General features: G+C 47.3%; 1 protein-coding gene across 1 annotated transcript in view; it reads right to left on the bottom strand.

The window, feature by feature from the left end:
- The window catches only part of RAB10 (RAB10, member RAS oncogene family), a 50,036-nt gene that overhangs the window by 3,264 nt on the left and 26,067 nt on the right, over positions 1–20,705 (bottom strand). The window contains exons 2-4 of the mRNA XM_064411458.1: positions 16,714–16,774; positions 7,002–7,140; positions 79–168 (exon numbers count right to left, since the gene is read on the bottom strand). Coding sequence (XP_064267528.1) covers positions 79–168; positions 7,002–7,140; positions 16,714–16,774 — 290 coding nt within the window. The remainder of the gene's footprint in view (positions 1–78; positions 169–7,001; positions 7,141–16,713; positions 16,775–20,705) is intronic.

Raw genomic sequence — 20,705 nt, 5'->3', positions numbered from 1 at the left:
TCCCCACCCCCTGGAGCAGGCAGAAGTCTTGGCAGTGATTTGCTGACTTGGATAAAGAAGTTTTTGTTTGATACTCACCTGTTCACCTTTTGCTTTAGGGACAACTCTTTTATCTTCCATGTCACACTTGTTTCCTAACAGCATCCTCTCCACATCCTCGTTGGCGTGCTGGAAGGACACAGGGACAGGGTCACACATCTCCCCTCACACCCAAAATACCTGCTCCACTTCGGTGTGGCCAGGCCACCATCTGCACCTGCAATCTGGGGACATTTACAGCTGCCCACAATGGAGCTTCGTGCACTACAGGGGCAGAGGAACAAGCTGTTAATTAACCCCAGCTTCTAATGACTTCCTAGCACTGGTTAATGGTTTTTTCCTCCTCGTTTTATCACTGCACAGCGTGAGGGATGAGCCAGGAGAGAAAGAGGGAGTGGGGAGGAAAACAGGGGGCAGGATCCAAAGAGAGAAATGAGGGAGAGAAAGGAACCAGAAACCAGAGAACAGGGCAGGGGGATGCAGTGTGAGCCTGGCAGGGATGAGGAATCCCAGATCCAGCTCATTCCCTGCAGCACAGGCCTCTCTGGAGGGGGAACATGGATCATTTCTCCTCAGTCCTGTGGAGCTGGGGAGGTCCTGTCTCACTGGAGATTGGCCAGTGTGATACCAGTGTTATACATATTTTGGAATGATTCGTGTTTATGTGAAATATATGGGGAATATGTTATGTTTGTAAGAAACCTTAAAAGTTTTAAGCACACCAGCCAAAAACGGAGAGGTTGCTTCACAAAATTGTGAAACCACAGCCAGCAGCAGAGAGAGGCATCTAATTAGCAGATAATAGACCAGCTCTGTGTGGAATGAGCCTTTTCTCAGGGAAGGTCCAGCAAACAATGAATACTCAATGAGTATCTAGATCCAGATAGCCAGAGCCATCAGGAGCTTGCATCTCAATGCCAGGTTCCAGTAACTCATGATTGGCATCCATCACTTCCCAGACACAGCTTTGTTCAACTCAACCCAGAGAAAAAAAACCAATGTAAATACGTGAAACCCTGAAAGGAAGAAAAGAGAATCTGCCTGGGGCAGGAAAAACAGGATAAAAACTGAACTCTACTGAGTGAACAGAGGGGATTCCAGTCAGTGTTCACCCAGCTCTGATCCCGGGGTCGGGGCTGTCCCTTTGATTGTTAGCTATGGAGACTTTTTATTAATTATTAAATTATTCAATTGGCTTGATGGAATTTTTACCTATAACTCCAGGAAGTACTGAAGGAGGATCCAGGAACTCCAGGAGCTGGGGGAGGTCCAGGAGCAGATCACCTGGGCTGTGATCACACAGCACGTGCAGGACAAGCAGGAGATCTGGCTTTGTGACAGGTCCTGCTTGACCACCCTGATCTCCTTCTGTGACACTGTGACCTTAATGGAGGAGGGAAAAGCTGTGGATGCATCTGCCTGAGCTTTGCTGAAGCCTTTGGCACCTTTTTCCCATTAAATTCTCCTGGAGAAACTGGCTGGTCCTGCCTTGGATATTTGCACCCTGCTGGATAAACCTGGGATGTGGATCTGCTGGGGGCAGGGGGCTCTGCAGAGGGACCAGGACAGCCTGGATCCATGGGCTGAGGGACAGCAAGGCCAAGAGCTGGGTCCTGCCCTGGGGTCACACCAACCCCAGGGAACAGCTCAGAGAAAAAAAACTGCTGGACAGGAAAGGAGATGGGAGAAATTCATTCTCCACAGCTGCCCAGGCAGAGGTGGAGTCCCCGTCCCTGGAGGGATTTAAAAGCTGTGTGGATGTGGCACTTGGGGACATGGGGCAGTGCAGGGGATTCCAAAGGAATTTCCAACCTCAATGATTGGATTTCTGCAGAAACACTCCACTCCGGAGCTTCTCCCATAACAAAAACAGCTCGTTAAGGTGTCAAACATCCCTTTGACAGCCACAGCCCCTGAGCAGCCTCCACAAAGCTCTGATGGTACCAATGACATCCATCATCACTGTGACACCTCTGAGTTTTTTAACAAAGCAACTGCAGAATCCAAAGGCTCAGTTTCAAGTTTACTCCAGCCCACTGCTGAGCCTCTTCCTGTGCTGCCTTATCCCCTCTCCTGTTCCCACCACACAGGGCACTTCTCCATAAACACCATTGTGTCTCACTTCTCACGCTGGGAAATTCAAATCCCAACATCTCATTTTTGCTGTGCTGCTTTCTCCAGCCTCAGGGCTGCACTGAGCAGTGCCTGACAGCACTCACCTGTGCTCAGGTCTACAGAGCCATCTCTGTGCTTTCTAGGAAAATCCAAACATTTATTCCACTTGGGAGCAGTGTAACAAAAACAGGAACTACAGCTGTGCTGCTCTCCTGCCATCTCAGAACTCCTGGAGGATGAGCCCATGGGGATCCAGGCACTTAATGCTTCCACATCACTTTTCTTCTGCTTCACTTGACCTTGCCTGAAATTATCCAGCTCCCTGTCCTGGTTCTCCTCTGCCAAGGGCAATGATCAGCTGCCAGGAGCCAAGCTGCCTGCACCAGCCATGAGAAACCTCCAAATCTTTCATGGCATGATTACGAGGGAGTGGAGATGGTGATGCTGAGTTACCTTGGAGGATTTCCACGCTCACACTCAGTGTCTTAGGTTGGAAATGGGGTGTGTATTCTATCTGCCATCTGTTAGAGGTGGGGCAGTTATTATCTGTTCACTGGGCAGTTTTCTTTATCTCTCCCACATCCAGTCTTCCCTCCAGGAGATCCCTGCTGTTAATGTGTCATTAATTATTAATTTATCTTCTGTTCATGGGCCAGTGAGTGTCACTGATAAAATTCCATCATCCCATTGGGAGATGCTCTGTCCAGGGGAGGAGCCAAGCATTCCTACCTGGATACAATCTGAGCCTGGAACAGCACAGCAGCCTTTGCCCCCTGCATTCCCACAGGAGCAGCTTTCTCCTGCCCTGCATTCCCACAGGAGCAGCTTTCTCCTGCCCTGCATTCCCACAGGAGCAGCTTTCTCCTGCCCTGCACTCCCACAGGAGCAGCTTTCTCCTGCCCTGCATTCCCACAGGAGCAGCTTTCTCCTGCCCTGCATTCCCAGAGCAGCTTTCTCCTGCCCTGCATTCCCAGAGGAACACCAGGCCCATCTCCAGCAGCCCTGGAGCTTCAGAGGAAAACTGCAGCCTTGTGCAGATCCCTGCTCCAGCAGAAGCACAGCTGGCACTGCAGGAGGGCTGAGCCACCATGGATGGGACTGTGCCACCACCCTGAAACACAGGGGTCAGCACCTATTCTGACTCCATCAGTGCTGTTTTTGTTTGTACTATTGCATTTTTATTTTTAATTTTCCTAATAAACTGTTATTCCTGCTCCTGTATCTTTCCCTGCAAGCCTCTTAATTTCAAAATTATAATAATTCAGAGGGAAGGGTCTACATTTTCCATTTCAGGGGAGGCTCCTGCCTTCCTTAGCAGTGTTTTCAAACCAAGACACCCAGGAACAGCTGCTGTGAGTAGTAACAGACAGTGCAGCTACTCTGCAGCTCCTGCTGGCTGTGCTGCCCCTGTGCCCCCACTGTGTGGTGTGAGCTGCCCCCAAAGCTGCCCCTCTCAGCTGCCAGTGTGCTCCTCACTGCCCAGCCTCCTCCAGCACAGGCACACACTTTGCTCATGCACACGGTGGGTGTTTCAGGACAGGATCCTGTTTAGTGTCCAGCTCCCCTCGCTGGAGTTTTGGCTGCTGGGAATTTCAGATTTCTGTGCTGACAGATTCTGACCCCAGGACAGCTCTGCATTGACCTGAGGCTGTGGAGAAAGCTTCAAAAACTGACTGAGAGCACTGGGATTGTGGGTGTGGAGTTGGTTAGAAGTGTGTGATAGCACAGGGTGGGAAACTTAGAGTTTGGGGTGTTAGAATATAGAAATATATATGGGGCAAGATGGAGGGTTTAGGGCAGAGGCTGCTCCTTCTTCTTCACCTTCTTCTCCATGAGTTTGGGTGGTTTTTTGTAATTGGACAGAAAAGTCCACATTGTGGATTTTGAGTGATCAGTTAAAAGTGAAAATAATTTAGGTGTCATTTCTTAATTGGATAGTTTGACCTTGTAGGAGAAGATGGTTGGCCATTTTGTACTTGTTAGTAGAGTGCTGCAGAGCTCACAACTTGTGACAGAGATAGGAAATAATGAACACCTGGGTCTGAATGTGAAATTCTGTCTCAAGAGCTTCAATCCTGACCTTGACAGAGGCAGGAAAAAGAAGCCCAGAAGCAGCAGAAAAGCTGCCCCAGAGAGGACAGGACCCACAGCCCTTGGAGGATTCCAAAGCTACGTGAAGCCAGAACGAACTCGAGCTAATTCCAGCTGCAGTCCTGCTTGGAAGCGCGGAATCAGGGAATTGTTTAGGTCCTGAGGACTTCTGAGGGATTAGTTATTGGGTTAAAAGTGAAAATCATTTAGGTGTCACTTCTTATTTGGATAATTTAGCCTTCAAAGACCCTGTACCAAGAGGCAGTTGGCCATTTTGTGCCTTGTTAGTGCAGAACTCAGTGCTGTGAGTAAGAAATAATAAACCCCTGAGTCGGAATGTGAACCATCCTCTCGAGTGCCTCCAACCCTGGACAGAGGCAGGAAAAAGAAGCCCAGAAGCAGCAGAAAAGCTGCCCCAGAGAGGGACAGGACCCACAGCCCTTGGAGGATTCCAAAGCTACGTGAAGCCAGAACGAACTCGAGCTAATTCCAGCTGCAGTCCTGCTTGGAAGCACGGAATCAGGGAATTGTTTAGGTCCTGAGGACTTTTGAGGGATTAGTTGTTGGGTTAAAAGTGAAAATCATTTAGGTGTCATTTCTTATTTGGATAATTTAGCCTTCAAAGACCATGTACCAAGAGGTAGTTGGCCATTTTGTGCCTTGTTAGTGCAGAACTCAGTGCTGTGAGTAAGAAATAATAAACCCCTGAGTCGGAATGTGAACCATCCTCTCGAGTGCCTCCAACCCTGGACAGAGGCAGGAAAAAGAAGCCCAGAAGCAGCAGAAAAGCTGCCCCAGAGAGGGACAGGACCCACAGCCCTTGGAGGATTCCAAAGCTACGTGAAGCCAGAACTAACTCGAGCTAATTCCAGCTGCAGTCCTGCTTGGAAGCACGGAATCAGGGAATTGTTTAGGTCCTGAGGACTTTTGAGGGATTAGTTATTGGGTTAAAAGTGAAAATAATTTAGATGTCATTTCTTAATTGGATAATTTAGCCTTCAAAGACCCTGTACCAAGAGACAGTTGGCCATTTTGTGCCTTGTTAGTGCAGAACTCACTGCTGTGAGTAAGAAATAATAAACCCCTGAGGAGTCGGAATGTGAACCATCCTCTCGAGTGCCTCCAACCCTGGACAGAGGCAGGAAAAAGAAGCCCAGAAGCAGCAGAAAAGCTGCCCCAGAGAGGGACAGGACCCACAGCCCTTGGAGGATTCCAAAGCTACGTGAAGCCAGAACGAACTCGAGCTAATTCCAGCTGCAGTCCTGCTTGGAAGCGCGGAATCAGGGAATTGTTTAGGTCCTGAGGACTTCTGAGGGATTAGTTATTGGGTTAAAAGTGAAAATCATTTAGGTGTCACTTCTTATTTGGATAATTTAGCCTTCAAAGACCCTGTACCAAGAGGCAGTTGGCCATTTTGTGCCTTGTTAGTGCAGAACTCAGTGCTGTGAGTAAGAAATAATAAACCCCTGAGTCGGAATGTGAACCATCCTCTCGAGTGCCTCCAACCCTGGACAGAGGCAGGAAAAAGAAGCCCAGAAGCAGCAGAAAAGCTGCCCCAGAGAGGGACAGGACCCACAGCCCTTGGAGGATTCCAAAGCTACGTGAAGCCAGAACGAACTCGAGCTAATTCCAGCTGCAGTCCTGGCTGGAAGCGCGGAATCAGGGAATTGTTTAGGTCCTGAGGACTTTTGAGGGATTAGTTGTTGGGTTAAAAGTGAAAATCATTTAGGTGTCATTTCTTATTTGGATAATTTAGCCTTCAAAGACCATGTACCAAGAGGTAGTTGGCCATTTTGTGCCTTGTTAGTGCAGAACTCAGTGCTGTGAGTAAGAAATAATAAACCCCTGAGTCGGAATGTGAACCATCCTCTCGAGTGCCTCCAACCCTGGACAGAGGCAGGAAAAAGAAGCCCAGAAGCAGCAGAAAAGCTGCCCCAGAGAGGGACAGGACCCACAGCCCTTGGAGGATTCCAAAGCTACGTGAAGCCAGAACTAACTCGAGCTAATTCCAGCTGCAGTCCTGCTTGGAAGCACGGAATCAGGGAATTGTTTAGGTCCTGAGGACTTTTGAGGGATTAGTTATTGGGTTAAAAGTGAAAATAATTTAGATGTCATTTCTTAATTGGATAATTTAGCCTTCAAAGACCGTGTACCAAGAGGTAGTTGGCCATTTTGTGCCTTGTTAGTGCAGAACTCAGTGCTGTGAGTAAGAAATAATAAACCCCTGAGCAGTCTGAATGTGAACCATCCTCTCGAGTGCCTCCAACCCTGGACAGAGGCAGGAAAAAGAAGCCCAGAAGCAGCAGAAAAGCTGCCCCAGAGAGGGACAGGACCCACAGCCCTTGGAGGATTCCAAAGCTACGTGAAGCCAGAACTAACTCGAGCTAATTCCAGCTGCAGTCCTGCTTGGAAGCGTGGAATCAGGGAATTGTTTAGGTCCTGAGGACTTTTGAAGGATTAGTTATTGGGTTAAAAGTGAAAATAATTTAGGTGTCATTTCTTATTTGGATAATTTAGCCTCAAAAGACCCTGTACCAAGAAGTAGTTGGCCATTTTGTGCCTTGTTAGTGCAGAACTCACTGCTGTGAGGCTGTAAGAAATAATAAACCCCCGAGGAGTCGGAATGTGAACCATCCTCTCCCTCCAACCCTGGACAGAGGCAGGAGCAGGAAGCCAAAGCCAGCACCCCTGGCAGCGCTGAGCCCTGGGAGCCCCCGGGTGCCCGCAGGTGCCCAGGTGTGGCCCGTGGCACTCACCTCGTCGATGTTCCTGAGCCACTTGCTGATGTTCTCGAAGCTCTTGGCGTTGGTGATGTCGTAGACCAGCATGATGCCCATGGCCCCTCGGTAGTAGGAGGTGGTGATGGTGTGGAAGCGCTCCTGCCCCGCCGTGTCCCTGGGGAGACACCACAGTGCCTCAGGAATATGGACTCAGACACTAGCTTTGATGGAGGATATATTTTTTTAAATGTTTTCTGAATTATATTTTTTTTAATTAAAAAAATTTAATTTAAAAAGTTTTATTTACATAGTTTTAATAGAATTTTAAAAATTATTTACATATTTTAATATAATTTTTATTTAGTTTTAATAGTTTTTAAATTTTTCATTTACATAGTTGTAATATAATTTTAAAATTTTTATTTGCAGTTTTAATAATTTAAAAAATTTTCATTTACATAGTTGTAATATAATTTTTAAAATTTTTATTCACTGTTTTAATATAATTTTTTAATTTTTTCATTTACATAGTTGTAATAAAATTTTAAAATTTATTTAGTTTTAATATAATTTTTAGATTTTTTATTTAGTTTTAATATATTTTTTAAATTTTTCATTTAAATAGTTGTAATATAATTTTTAAATTTTTTTGCAGTTTTAATATATTTTGAATTTTTATTTATATAGTTGCAATATAATTTTTAAAATTTTGATTTAAACAGTTTAATATAATTTTTAAAAATATAGTTTTAAAAAATTTTATTTACATAGTTGTAGCATAGTTTTAAATTTTTATTTACATAGTTTTAATGTAATTTTAAAATTTTCGTTTACATCGTTTTAATAATTTTTAAAAAATTATTTACCTATTTTAATATGTTTTAAAATTTTATGTAGTTCTAATTTTTAAAATTTTCATTTACATAGTTGTAACATACTTTTAAAATTTTTATTTACAGTTTTAATATAATTTTTAAAGCTTCATTTACATAGTCTTAATATAATTTTAAAAATATTTACATATTTTAATATATTTTTAAATTTTATTTTCAGCTTTAATACAATTCTTTAAAAATTATTTACATAGTTTTAATATAGTTTTAAATTTTTTTATTTACATAGTTTCAATATAATTTTTAAATTTTCATTTACATAGTTTTAATAAATTTTTAAAAATTAGTTACATATTTTAATATAATTTTTAAATTTTATTTACAGTTTTAATACAATTTAAAATTTTTATTTACATAGTTTTAATATAATTTTTAAAAAATTTTATTTACACAGCTGTAATATAATTTCTAAAATTTTTATTTACATAGTTTTAATAATTTTTAAAAAAACTTAATTTACATAATTTTAACATAATTTTAATTTTTTATTTAGAGTTTTAATATAATTTTTACAATTTTTTACATAGTTTTAATATAATTTTTTAATTTTTATTTACATAGCTTTAATATAATTTCTAAAATTTTTATTTACATAGTTTTAATATAATTTAAAACATTTTTATTTAGATAGTTTTAAGATAAGTTTTAAAATATTTTATTTACACAGTTTTCATATAATTTAAAATTTTTATATACTTTATTAATTTTTAATAGTTTAGATTTATAGGAATATTGGAAGGTATAATGTTTGAATTTAATTGGTTATTAATTTATTGAAACTTATTTTATTTTATATCCTTTATTGGTTGGTAACACTGTATATGTGAATTAATTTTTTTAGGTAGTTTACATTTTTTGTTCTTTGGGAAGTGAGTGCTTTATATGGGTAAATTTTCTTTTTTGTAGGTGTGAATTGTTTTTTTAATAAGGATAGATTATGTATCATATCAATATCAATTATGTAAATCGATTTTTTAAAAAAAAATTTAAAAATTTTTAAAAAATCAAGGAACTTTTTAGGTTAGCTGTTAGTTTAGTTGAAATAGTACGGCTTGATTTTCTAAGGTATTTTTTAACTAATGTTTTACTTGTATGTTACAGCATACACATGTCCCAGACAGCTCAGGGGGAAGCACAGAGCCAACACCCCAACATCCTCTGGGCTCTCACCTAACCCTGAGAGGAAATTTCCTCTCAGATCAGCCTGACAGAGCTTTAACTTCATCTGCAAAGGCCAATTCCTGATTTCTGATCAGTGCAACACCAATCAAGCTGTGCTGTTCATGCTGCTGGCTGAGCAATATGCTGGAAAGTGATCACAAAAATCAGTGACAGCCTGGAAAAGCTTTAACTTCATCTGCAAATGTGAATTCCTGATTTCTGATCAGTGCAACACCAATCAAGTTGTGCTGTTCATGCTGCTGGCTGAGCAAGATGCTGAAACATGATCACAAAAATCAGTGACAGCCTGGAATCCCCATCTCCTGGGATCTTTGGGGGGGTGATCTGTTCTCAGATCAGCCTGACAGAGCTTTAACTTCATCTGCAAATGTGAATTCCTGATTTCTGATCAGTGCAACACCAATCCAGCTGTGATGTTAACGCTGGTGTCTGAGCAAGATGCTGAAACCTGATCACAAAAATCAGTGACAGCCTGGAATTCCCATCTCCTCCTGGGATATTTGGTGGGATGGATGACATGTGCTCAGACAAACCTGTGTGGGAATTAGCTGTGTATTGAGAATTATCTGAGAATTAATTTGAAAGAATTAATTGCAAGTTCTGCAGTGTCTTTCAGAGGCCACAAACCCCAGAGTGACATTCAGAAGGACATGGAGCTGCTGGAGATGCTCCAGGGCTGGAGCCAGGCTGGCAGAGCTGGGGGGGCTCACCTGGAGAGGAGAAGGATCCAGGCAGAGCTCAGAGCCCCTGGCAGGGCCTGGAGGGGCTCCAGGAGAGCTGCAGAGGGACTGGGGACAAGGGTGGAGGGACAGGACACAGGGAATGGCTCCCAGTGCCAGAGGGCAGGGCTGGGTGGGAGATTGGCAATGAGGAATTGTTCCCTGGCAGGGTGGGCAGGGACTGGCACAGGGTGCCCAGAGCAGCTGGGGCTGCCCCTGGATCCTGGCAGTGCCCAAGGCCAGGCTGGACACTGGGAGCACCTGGGACAGTGGCAGTGTCCCTGCCATGCAGGGGTGGAACAGGATGAATTTTAATGTCCTTTCCAACAAAAACCAGTCTGTGGTTTGGGCTGGAATTCAGTGATTCCATGACACGGATTCAGTGGTTCCATGACAAGGTAGACTCCAAGGTGTCCCCAAATTTAAACTGGTCTAACCCAAGGTGACACACTCCATAACCCCTCCAGAAAGGCCCAGTGTCCCCCTGACCCCCAGCTCCTGGCTCCCAACCCAGCACACTCAGGCACTGATGTCCATCTGCTCCTGGAGCTGGTGACACCTGGACAAAAAGCAGAGAAGGGGACAGGCAGGTCCCAAACCCCAGGGATGCCCTGCCAGGCCTGGGAGTCCACTCCCAGCTCCACAAACCACCCAGGGATCCCCACACTGTGCCTGAAAATGTCTGCTGTGCTGCTGGAACCTCCCCCAGCCTGCTCTGACTGGCCAAAGGGCTCAGCTTCAGCCCCAGCTCCCACTGCCCTGGGACTGCTCCCAGTGCCCAGGTCCCAGAAACAGCCAGGACACTCAGCTGGAGCCTCACCAGCCCCACACTGGGACATCTCCAGGATTCCTGTTTGCTCACCCCACTGCAGCCTGCTCTGACACCCCACACTGAACTCCAGGACTTGGCATTTGGCTGCACTGAATTTCACAGGACTTTTTCCAGTGACATTTCTCCAGCTGGCTGAGAGCAGCTGGAATTATTATTAGTTTAAATCCACTCCTTGACTGGATTTAAGCTTTACAGCTTCACCTTTTCTGGCTTATCTTCCATACAAGCCCCAGAGTCTCTCCTCTTGTCCCAGCTGTTAACTCTGCCCTGGCACAGGGTGCCCAGAGCAGCTGGGGCTGCCCCTGGACCCCTGGCAGTGCCCAAGGCCAGGCTGGACACTGGGACACCCTGGGACAGTGGCAGTGTCCCTGCCCTGGCAGGGGTGGGAATGGGATGGGCATTAAGGTCCCTTCCCAGCCAAACCATTCTGGGATTCCATGAAGTAATTTATGGAGGAGTTTAATCCTTTAATTGATGGCTTTCCTAGCATATCCCAGAGAGAGAGGGGGATCCTTTCCTTCACTCAGGACAATCTCCTGCAAATTATCTCTGCAGATCTCCACTCACACCATCATTATTTTCTCTCTCCCCACTGACAGCACCTTCTCCCAGGTCACTCCCTCCCACTGGCTCCTACCAAGCAGGACAATGCTGGAAAAACCTGACCAAGCCCAGCAGACTTTTGGGATCTGTGATTCCTCCCTCCTGCCACGGCCAGCAGCTGTCACAGGAACAATTGTGAGTGGTTTCACACAACTTGGCGCTGGCAGCACGGAGCTGCTACTCACAGCTTGTCACATCCCCCAGCTGACTCGCCTGCTTAACTCCTCCACTGTTTTCTCTGGCAACTGGAGCTCAGCTAATGGAAGGGAAGAAAGCTGGGGAGGGAAGAAGCCAAGAATCTGGAGTGTTTCCCTTTTTATTTATTTATTTTTTTAAATAAATGCTATAGCTGCCCTTTCCCCTGGTTAATGGATTCTCCATTCATTATTCAGAGATAACTCCTAATGGCTGGAGATTAGAGCTGGCTGAGGCAAACAGGAAATGAGTTCTGGCTCTCTGGGTGCCCACGAGGGCTGGCTCCACCCTGGGCAAACGGCAGCAGGCACTGGGAGCACGCAGGGCATGTTTGTTCAAACCTCTGGGATGTGGCAGCAGGCTCCAAAGCTTTGGGTGTAGGCACGAACTGGTTCACTCTCCCAGCTCCCATGAATGTGGGCAAGGATTGTTGAAACAGCCAAGGAGAATGGAACAGGGCAGGAAAGGGAGGGAGATTGGATGTTCAGCTTGGTGAAGACAAAGGAGGCTGTCCTGTGGGACTGGGGAAAGGAGATGCTCAAGGAAAGTGAAAAATCCATCTGAATTATTCTCATGCCACATTAAAATATGCATAAGCTGTATCATATTAGAGGTTTAACCTGGAGAGAAAGGAATTTCTGGGACAGCTTTCCAGCTGACCTGGCAGAGACTAAAGAAACCTTAAAATGTATTATGATTTATTGATGAAAGATTTACATGGCTGCAGCAAGAAGAGATTAGATCTGATGATTTGTGAGCATCCTGTCAGTCCACGTGGCTCAGAATGAAGCTCTTCAACATATTAAACCAAGTAATTCTTAGCAAAATAATCCCAAGAATTTCATTACTGTCCCACTGTTGTTATATTTGCAGAACTGTGCACTGGAGGGACTGGGGAACACCAGGCTGAGGATTTCCCCTCCCAAAGGGAAAAGTGTCCCTGGTTAAGCTCTCCTGGCTGCATAATCCTGGGCATGGAGGCACATCCAGCTGGGAAGGGGCACCAGGGGGCTCAGGGCTGGCTCAGTCCTGCTCAACACCTTCATGGATGGGCTGGGAGGGCACTCAGGGTACCCTCAGTCAGCCCCAGGAGGCTCTGCAGAGGGATCTGGGCAGGCTGGACCCATGGAAAGGGTGCTCAGGCCTTGGCACAGCTGCCCAGGGAGGGTGGCAGTGCCCATCCCTGCAGGTGTCCCCTGGATGTGGCACTGAGTGCCCTGGGCTGGGGACAAGGTGGGGATTTGTCACAGCCTGGACTTCATGGCCATGAAGGGATTTTCCCACCTCAGTCACCCTGGGGTTCTGTGCTCTGTCAGTATTTCATGACTGGCAAATTTCAGCTTTTCTGAACAATACTCAGCCAGGAAAAAATTCACAGAATCACTGGGTTGGAAGAGACCTCCAAGCCATCGAGTCCAGCCCAGCCCCAAGAGCTCAGCTCAGCCCTGGCCCCCAGTGCCACATCCAGGTTCTTTTTCAATACATCCAGGGATGGGGACTCCACCACCTCCCTGGTCCCTGGGAATTCCCAAATTCCCACAATCCCCAGGTTGGAAGAGACCTCCAAGCCCATCGAGTCCAGCCCAGCCCCAAGAGCTCAGCTCAGCCCTGGCCCCCAGTGCCACATCCAGGCTTTGTTAAACACCCCCAGGGATGGGGACTCCACCACCTCCCCGGGCAGAGCATTCCAGAACTTCATCACCTTGCTGGAAAAACCTTTTTCCTGAGATCCAGCCTGAATTCCCTGGTGCAGCTGGAGGCTGTGTGCTCTGGTTCTGTCAGTGCCTGGAGACAGAGCCCAGCCCAGATGAGCACAGCCACCTTTCAGGGGGGTGTAGAGGGTGATAAGGGCACCCCTGAGTCTCCTTTTCTCCAGGCTGAGCACCCCCAGCTTCCACAACGAGATCCAATCAGGAGAAATCCATAACGAGAAAATTATCCCATTGTTTTATGGGAACATCTTCCACCTTGAGTCTCAAAAGCCCTCAGCAAACAGAATTAACTCCTAGACATTCCAGGGGTAATTGAAGCAATGAATGAGGCTGATGATCACCACCATGCTCCCAAAAAAGCAGAACCTGCACATCCACAGGGAATTCCCACACCTGGGAGGACTCAGGATGGCCACACCACACTGGGGATTATTTCTGACACCAGCTCATTGCTGAATTAACCAAGATCCTGAGCACACTCCTCTGGCCATGTAAATGTGCTGCCAGCAGAGATGCACCGAGAGAAAAATGTTATTTTCTAGTCCTCCACATAGCTAGGAGCTGCACACTGAAGTCATAAAGCTGCTCCTGAAATTTGGAATCAGTCAGGAAGACTGCAGGAAAACAGGCTGACACACAAATGTCATTAAAGATAGGAGAGCTGGAGGAGCAGCTAAGTAGGAAAAAAGGAAAAAATTACATTTTTAGCTGCCAGTTACATTCCTTTGAGTCTGTGCTTTGCCTGGATAACAAACCCAGCTCTGCTTTCTGTGCCTCCTGACAAGCACCTCAGAGCTGCACTGGGGCAGCCCAGAGGTTTTCCAGCTTCCATTTCCCAGTGGTTAAGGAATTCTGGAAGTAGAGATCCCCTCTGTGGATTTAATAGTCCAAACCTGACCAGGCTCTTGTGAAATCCCTTGTGAACCTGTCCATAAACACCTGCAGCTATCCCTGCATCCCATGAGGAGCTTCCCAGCAAAACTTCATTTCTTGGTGTTTTCCACATGCCATTTTCCAGCCTCAGGCCAGAACTGATGTTCTGGTGGTGGAAAAAGGGAGCAAGTTCTATCAGACCCTCCCTACCTGTTCAGGATATCCAGGATTTTCAAGACATGCTCTGACATTATGAAGAACCCTCATTTTTCCAGTTTTCTCCTTAAAAAAGTCCCTTTCTCCCCAGGCAGTGCTGATCAAACCTGTATTTTGTGGGACTGCCCACGCCATCAGGAAAACCCCATTTCATTTCTCAATGGCTCCATTATGTTAATGACTTCTGGGAACTCGTGGATGCCAAAGCCTTTTGGTTTCCATTTCAAAGCAGCTCTACCTGATTCCTGAATGTGTGATATCACACTAAATTCTTAGCTCTGCTACCCTGTCCCTCTGAAGTCCTCAGCAAAGCCAGCACCATCTTCTCCTGGATGTCCCACTCTGGTCCTTCATTCCTCCTCTGCACCATGACAGAGTTAATATTCTTGCAGCCATCCAGCACTGCAAACCCCTGCAGCTCCCAGCCTTTGGAAGTGTTTCCACTCCCAAATGTGGTTTTGGGAGAATTCCCTTCTCCCAGCTGCTGGAGCAGGCCCATCACTGGTGACTGTCCCAATTCTCCCAAAGAGGAGCTGCACAATGCCCAGCCAAGGGGATCCTCAGCTCCTGGACTGCTTCTACCCCACTGGTTCTCCTGAAAGCTCATGTCTTTGCAAGGCCAGTGCAGGGCTGTGTCCCACCCTGCTCCTCACAGGCACATTTCCACTTGGAGCAGCAGGAGAACTCTAATCCAGCCTGCTCCTTACACAGCAGCACCCAACCTTAACAGCTACTGAGTATTGAGTTACTTCTCACCCCCCAGGCAGGTTTTAATTCAGCCTGACCTTTGTGTTCCTGCTTTAGTCCTAAATATAATTTCAGAGGTCAGGGCAAGGATGTGAGACTGTCAGAGGGCCCTTTCCCACAGCCAGGAGGAGGTAAGGAGCTGTCCTGCTGTGTGCCACACCTGAAGGACAGGGCCAGCCAGAGGGACTTGATGAACTCCAGAAGTGGCCCATGGGAATCTCCTGAGGTTTAACAGAACCAACTGCTGATCCAAACCAGCCTTTACTCAGGAAATGTTCCCCTAAATCCATGCCCTGCTCACTCAGCTGCTGCCTTGCATTGTTCTGGGAATGTTGCACAGCTTCTGCATGTGTGGAGTGAGTTCAAAGGCAGGAAAAAGTGGGGAAATGGGATGCCCTGCACAAAACACCTCCACAAGACACTGAGCCACTGCTGGGCCAACTCCTGCTACAGGAAAAGCAGGAAACACAACACTGAGATTTTATTTTATTATTTTTTTCTGTAGGAGTTTCATTTTCTGCTTTCCAAGTTTCATTTCAAATGTGCAATCTGAACCCAGCAAAAACAAGCAGCAGATTCAGGCCACAACTTCCCAATTTTGTGACATTTAAAAGTTGCCACTGTGTAAATCTCAGCTCACCCAACTCCACTTCCCCAAGGCACTAAACCCCACAATCTGTACAGCTTCATTACAACTTGATCTTTATGCATGCATTAAATATCTTAATTTTTCTGCGTTTTCTGTTTTTACATTTAATGATAATTTTCTTTTTAAGTTCATAGAGTTAGGAATGGTTTGGGTTGGAAAGGACCTTAAAGCTCATCCTGCCATGGCAGGGACACTGCCACTGCCTCAGGTTCCAGTGTCCAGCCTGGTCTGGGGCACTGCCAGGGATCCAGGGGCAGCCCCAGCTGCTCTGGGCACCCTGTGCCAGCCCTGCCCACCCTGCCAGGGAACAATTCCTCATTGCCAATCTCCCACCCAGCCCTGCCCTCTGGCAGCTCTAACCCTTCCTCAGGGTGCTGCTGACAGGAAGGCTCCAGATGCCTGGTTAGGAAGGATAATCACTCATGATTACCCTGGGATGATTATCCTGGGATGACTGGAAAGATCAGTGTCCCCCCAAACTGGAACCCACCCCCTGCATCTACAGAGACCAAGGTTACAAAACCATGGGGCTGTTGAGTGGGACAAAAGGGACAAATCCCAGCTGAGAGCCCTTCAGAGGAGCTGCAGAATGCAGAGTGAGCAGGGAGCCCAGCCAGCCCCAGGGGCCAGGAAAAGCCACCAGCCCTCCTGACCTGAAAAGCCTCTGCTTCAAAGCACAGCAGCTCAAAGGAAGGAGTTGAGGCTTTGCCTCTTGTCAGACATCCCCACAGAGCAGCTGTGCTCCAGCCAGCTCAGAAGCTCTCTACAGCTGAGCATGGAAAATTCCAGCCTAGTGCAGCCCTGGATTGCATTTTCCTGCTGACACAAAGCAAGGCTACGAGTCAATTTATAGTCACAGACTGGAGGCAAGTCCTCATTTAAAAATTCCAGTTTTAAACCACTTCCCACTAAATCACAGGCTGTGAGGATGTTCTCCTCCCCAACAGGAGGCTTGCCAGCAGCCTGTCCCAAGCAGCAGTGGTTACAAGCACTGCCACTGCTCCAAACACACACATGCAGTGGAGTTACCCCTGTGGAAATACAGAATACAGCTGCAAACCTGCATCCCTGAAGGGAATCCAGCAAGAGCAAACACCTGCTGCTGAAGGAAGCTCTGTGTTACTCACCAGATCTGTAGCTTGATCTTCTTTCCTTGCAATTCAACAGTTTTAATCTTGAAGTCTATCCCTAAAATAAACAAACACATAAATAAGTAATTAGTGTTTGGTTATTTAAAAAAAAAAATCAATTTCACATCAACTCTGAATAGCTGAGACAGAACAGCTGCTTTTTTCTTCTTTCACTGAACTGCCAGGTGAACCAGGGATGTCCAGGGCACAGAAATGGGAAGGGAGCACAGCCATGGCCTCAGGGGTCTGCTCTGGAACACCCCGAGCAGGAAGGAGCCTCAGGGATCATCCACTGCTGGGATCCAAACTGCAGGGAACTCCCAGAACTCTGGGCCTGTGAGCCAAAGCTCAGAATTAAACAAGGATTTGATCTGAGACCTTGGAAAAGGCTTACAAACTTCAGTGCTGGAAGCGAGAATGTGGATTTATAATTTAAAGCAGAGACACAGTGTCTCAGAAAGTTTAGAGTTTAAGATATAAAAACATAAAGTAGCTATCAAACTAAACAAGGAGTTCAGAATGCAGTACTGTAGGTTTGTGTGTCATAACATAATTAGCTAAGAAAGCTTACACTGTAGCTTGAGTTCATAAGATGAAATATTTAAAGATTAGGTCTAAATCAGAAATATCCTTATTAGCAGTGTTTTATTAGTCCATAGCTCCTTAAAAAGTCTTGTAACTAAGGGTCTTGAGACCTTCTGAACCGTGCTGTAACAATGTAAGCCAATCTCACCCTTCCTGTCTATGTAAAAAATAAGAACAATAAATAACACAATCTAGAAACTCAGAAATCCTGCCTCTAACTTACTCAAAACTCCTTCACAAATCCCCATCCAGTCCAACTCCTGCCCTGCCAGGACACCCCAACAATCCCCTGTGCCTGAGAGCATTGTCCAAAGGCTCCTGGAGCTCTGGCAGCCTCACTCCACATTCCTGAGCTTCCACAGGGATGCAGAAAGGTTCAACCACCCAGAGCTTTAACCAGCAGGAAAAGGAGAATTATCAGAGCTCAGTCTCCTTGTCCAGACCCATCCCTGCCTCAGCCTTGGGTAAGGGACAGCCAAAGCCAGGCCTTGGCAGAAGTGTCACCAAGACTCTGAGAGCTCAGCCAAGCACAGACCATTGAGAAAGGTTTTTACTTTCAGTACCAATAAGGAAAGTCTCAACTGCCACAGTTGTTAAATCCCTCCAGGGATGGGCACTGCAAACCCCCCTGGGCAGCCCCTGCCAAGGCCTGAGCACCCTTTCCATGGGCAAATTCCTCCTGGTGCCCACCCTGAGCCTGCCCTGGCCCAGCCTGAGGCCATTTCCCCTTGTCCTGTCCCTGGTCCCTGGCAGCAGAGCCCGACCCCCCCCGGCTGTCCCCTCCTGGCAGGGAGTTGTGCAGAGCCACAAGGTCCCCCCTGAGCCTCCTTTTCTCCAGGCTGAGCCCCTTGCCAGCTCCCTCAGCCTCTGCTGGGGCTCCATTCCCTTCCCAGCTCCCTCAGCCCCTCCTGGGGCTCCATTCCCTTCCCAGCTCCCTCAGCCTCTCCTGGGGCTCCATTCCCTTCCCAGCTCCCTCAGCCTCTCCTGGGGCTCCATTCCCTCCCCAGCTCCCTCAGCCCCTCCTGGGGCTCCATTCCCTCCCCAGCTCCCTCAGCCTCTGCTGGGGCTCCATTCCCTTCCCAGCTCCCTCAGCCTCTGCTGGGGCTCCATTCCCTTCCCAGCTCCCTCAGCCTCTGCTGGGGCTCCATTCCCTCCCCAGCTCCCTCAGCCTCTGCTGGGGCTCCATTCCCTTCCCAGGTCCAACCTTCCCTTCCCAAAGCTGCCCACAAGAATTACAGCAAAGCTACACCAGAGCAGCAGGAACACTCCAAACCATCCCCTCAAACTGCTCTGACACTAATTAGATGCCACCATCCTGGCTTTCAAATCCAATCAGAGAACACCACTGATCATTCCTCATGCTTTCCAAAAACCTGCTTATATTTAGACGTTTTAAAAGGCAGCAGCTGCAATCCCAAACTTTCCCTCCCAAATCTACAAGGTCACTTTATACCAAGCAAGATTAAAGAGAATTTATGAAATGCATTATTACATAAGAAGTTTGCATGGCAGCTCTTGAACTCCTTTTAGCCAACACCCAGAACTTCTTGGGCTGAGAGCTGGACACCACCCAGCCCAAAAACTCCCCGTTCTGGGCTGGGCATGGAAGCACATCCCTGGAGGTGTCCCAGGAAGGCCTGGATGTGGCACTGGGCTGGGGACAAGGTGGGCATTGGGCACAGCTGGGACTTGATGATCCTGGAGGGCTTTTTGACCTGAACAATTCTGGGATTCTGGGATTTAAAGGCCAAGGCTGTGCATGAATCCCAGCATGGGCAGGCTGGGACCTCCCACCCATCTCAGGTCAGTGCTCCTTTGTTCTCCAGCCAGCCCCAGCAGTGCTGCATCCCTGACATTAGGTTACACTGATGAATCAGTGGAGGAACTATCACACAAACGTGACTGGAAATACAAACCTGCTCAATGACTGATGGCCAAGATACAAAACTGCCCCACATCCACCCAGCCCTGTGGTTTTTTCAGCATTTCAGGGAGTTGTTTGCTGCCATGTCGTGTCCCCAGCAACACAACCAAACAAATGGACATCAACCATGTAAATGAAATATTTTATGTGGTGACAGTTACCTCTGGGCTGTGCCCAGATGCAGCAGAGTGTTTGAGAGCCACTTTTTTTGTGTTAAAATAAAGTAAATTATTAACCCAGCCAAGGAAATTAACTCTTCTCTGCACTGTGAGGGATTTAGCCAACTCCAGTATTTGGGGATAAAATAAATCTCTAATCCCATGTTATTCTCAGCTCCCATTCCAATATAATACCAGTTCAGCCTTCAGAGCAGAAAGGTTGTTATAAATAGCAATGTATTTCCCAGGAAACACTTCCACAGGAGTTCCAACACACTGGCAAAAGGAGACTCCTGCGTGGCTGTAGTGCCTGTCCAGCCAGGCTGCTGACAACAAACACCAGAAACAAAAAAGGCTTCCCAGAAAACAGATATGGGGAGGTTTCCAGGAAAATTCACTTCAGGAAAGAGCTGAAGAGGGCAACGGGTAGAAAACCTGACTGGCTGAAGAACAGACATCTCGTCATCACAGAGGGATAATGAAAGAGCTCATGAATTAAAGATGAGCATGAAATTACTCCCTCATTAAGTGTGGGTAAGATATTTATCACCTTCAGCAGGACGAGCTGGAATTCACAGGAAGACCTGGAAGAACATGGCCAGGCTTAGGAAAGAAAACCTTAGAAACTCCAGATGTTCCAATTAAGACATGGAAATGTTTGCTGCCCTTCAGCACAGCTCACAACAGGCACATCCTCACGGGTCCCAGCTCCCTTCTGCACCTCCTTCCCATTCCCAGAGCTCCACCTTTGCTGGGGGTGTTGGTGGGTGAGAGCTGGACTTGAGAGCCCCAAACCTCCCTGAAACCCCAGAGTGGGCAGCAGGGCAGGGGGATTCTGTCCCTGTGCCCAGGTGAGAGCCCACCTGCAGAGCTGCCCCAGCCCTGGGCATTCCAGCAGCACAAGGACCTGGAGCTGCTGCACAGAGCCCAGAGGAGGCCCCAGAGCTGCTGCAGGGCTGGAGCCAGGCTGGCAGAGCTGGGGGGGCTCACTGGAGAGGAGAAGGATCCAGGGAGAGCTCAGAGCCCCTGGCAGGGCCTGGAGGGGCTCCAGGAGAGCTGCAGAGGGACTGGGGACAAGGGTGGAGGGACAGGGCACAGGGAATGGCTCCCAGTGCCAGAGGGCAGGGCTGGGTGGGAGATTGGCAATGAGGAATTGTTCCCTGGCAGGGTGGGCAGGGCTGGCACAGGGTGCCCAGAGCAGCTGGGGCTGCCCCTGGATCCCTGGCAGTGCCCAAGGCCAGGCTGGACACTTGGACACCCTGGGACAGTGGCAGTGTCCCTGCCATGGCAGGGGTGGCACTGGGTGGGCTCTGAGGTTCCTT

Source organism: Passer domesticus, chromosome 3, assembly GCF_036417665.1.
Source record: "Passer domesticus isolate bPasDom1 chromosome 3, bPasDom1.hap1, whole genome shotgun sequence".
Lineage (NCBI taxonomy): Eukaryota > Metazoa > Chordata > Aves > Passeriformes > Passeridae > Passer > Passer domesticus.
This window is presented reverse-complemented; position numbering and strand designations above follow the sequence as displayed.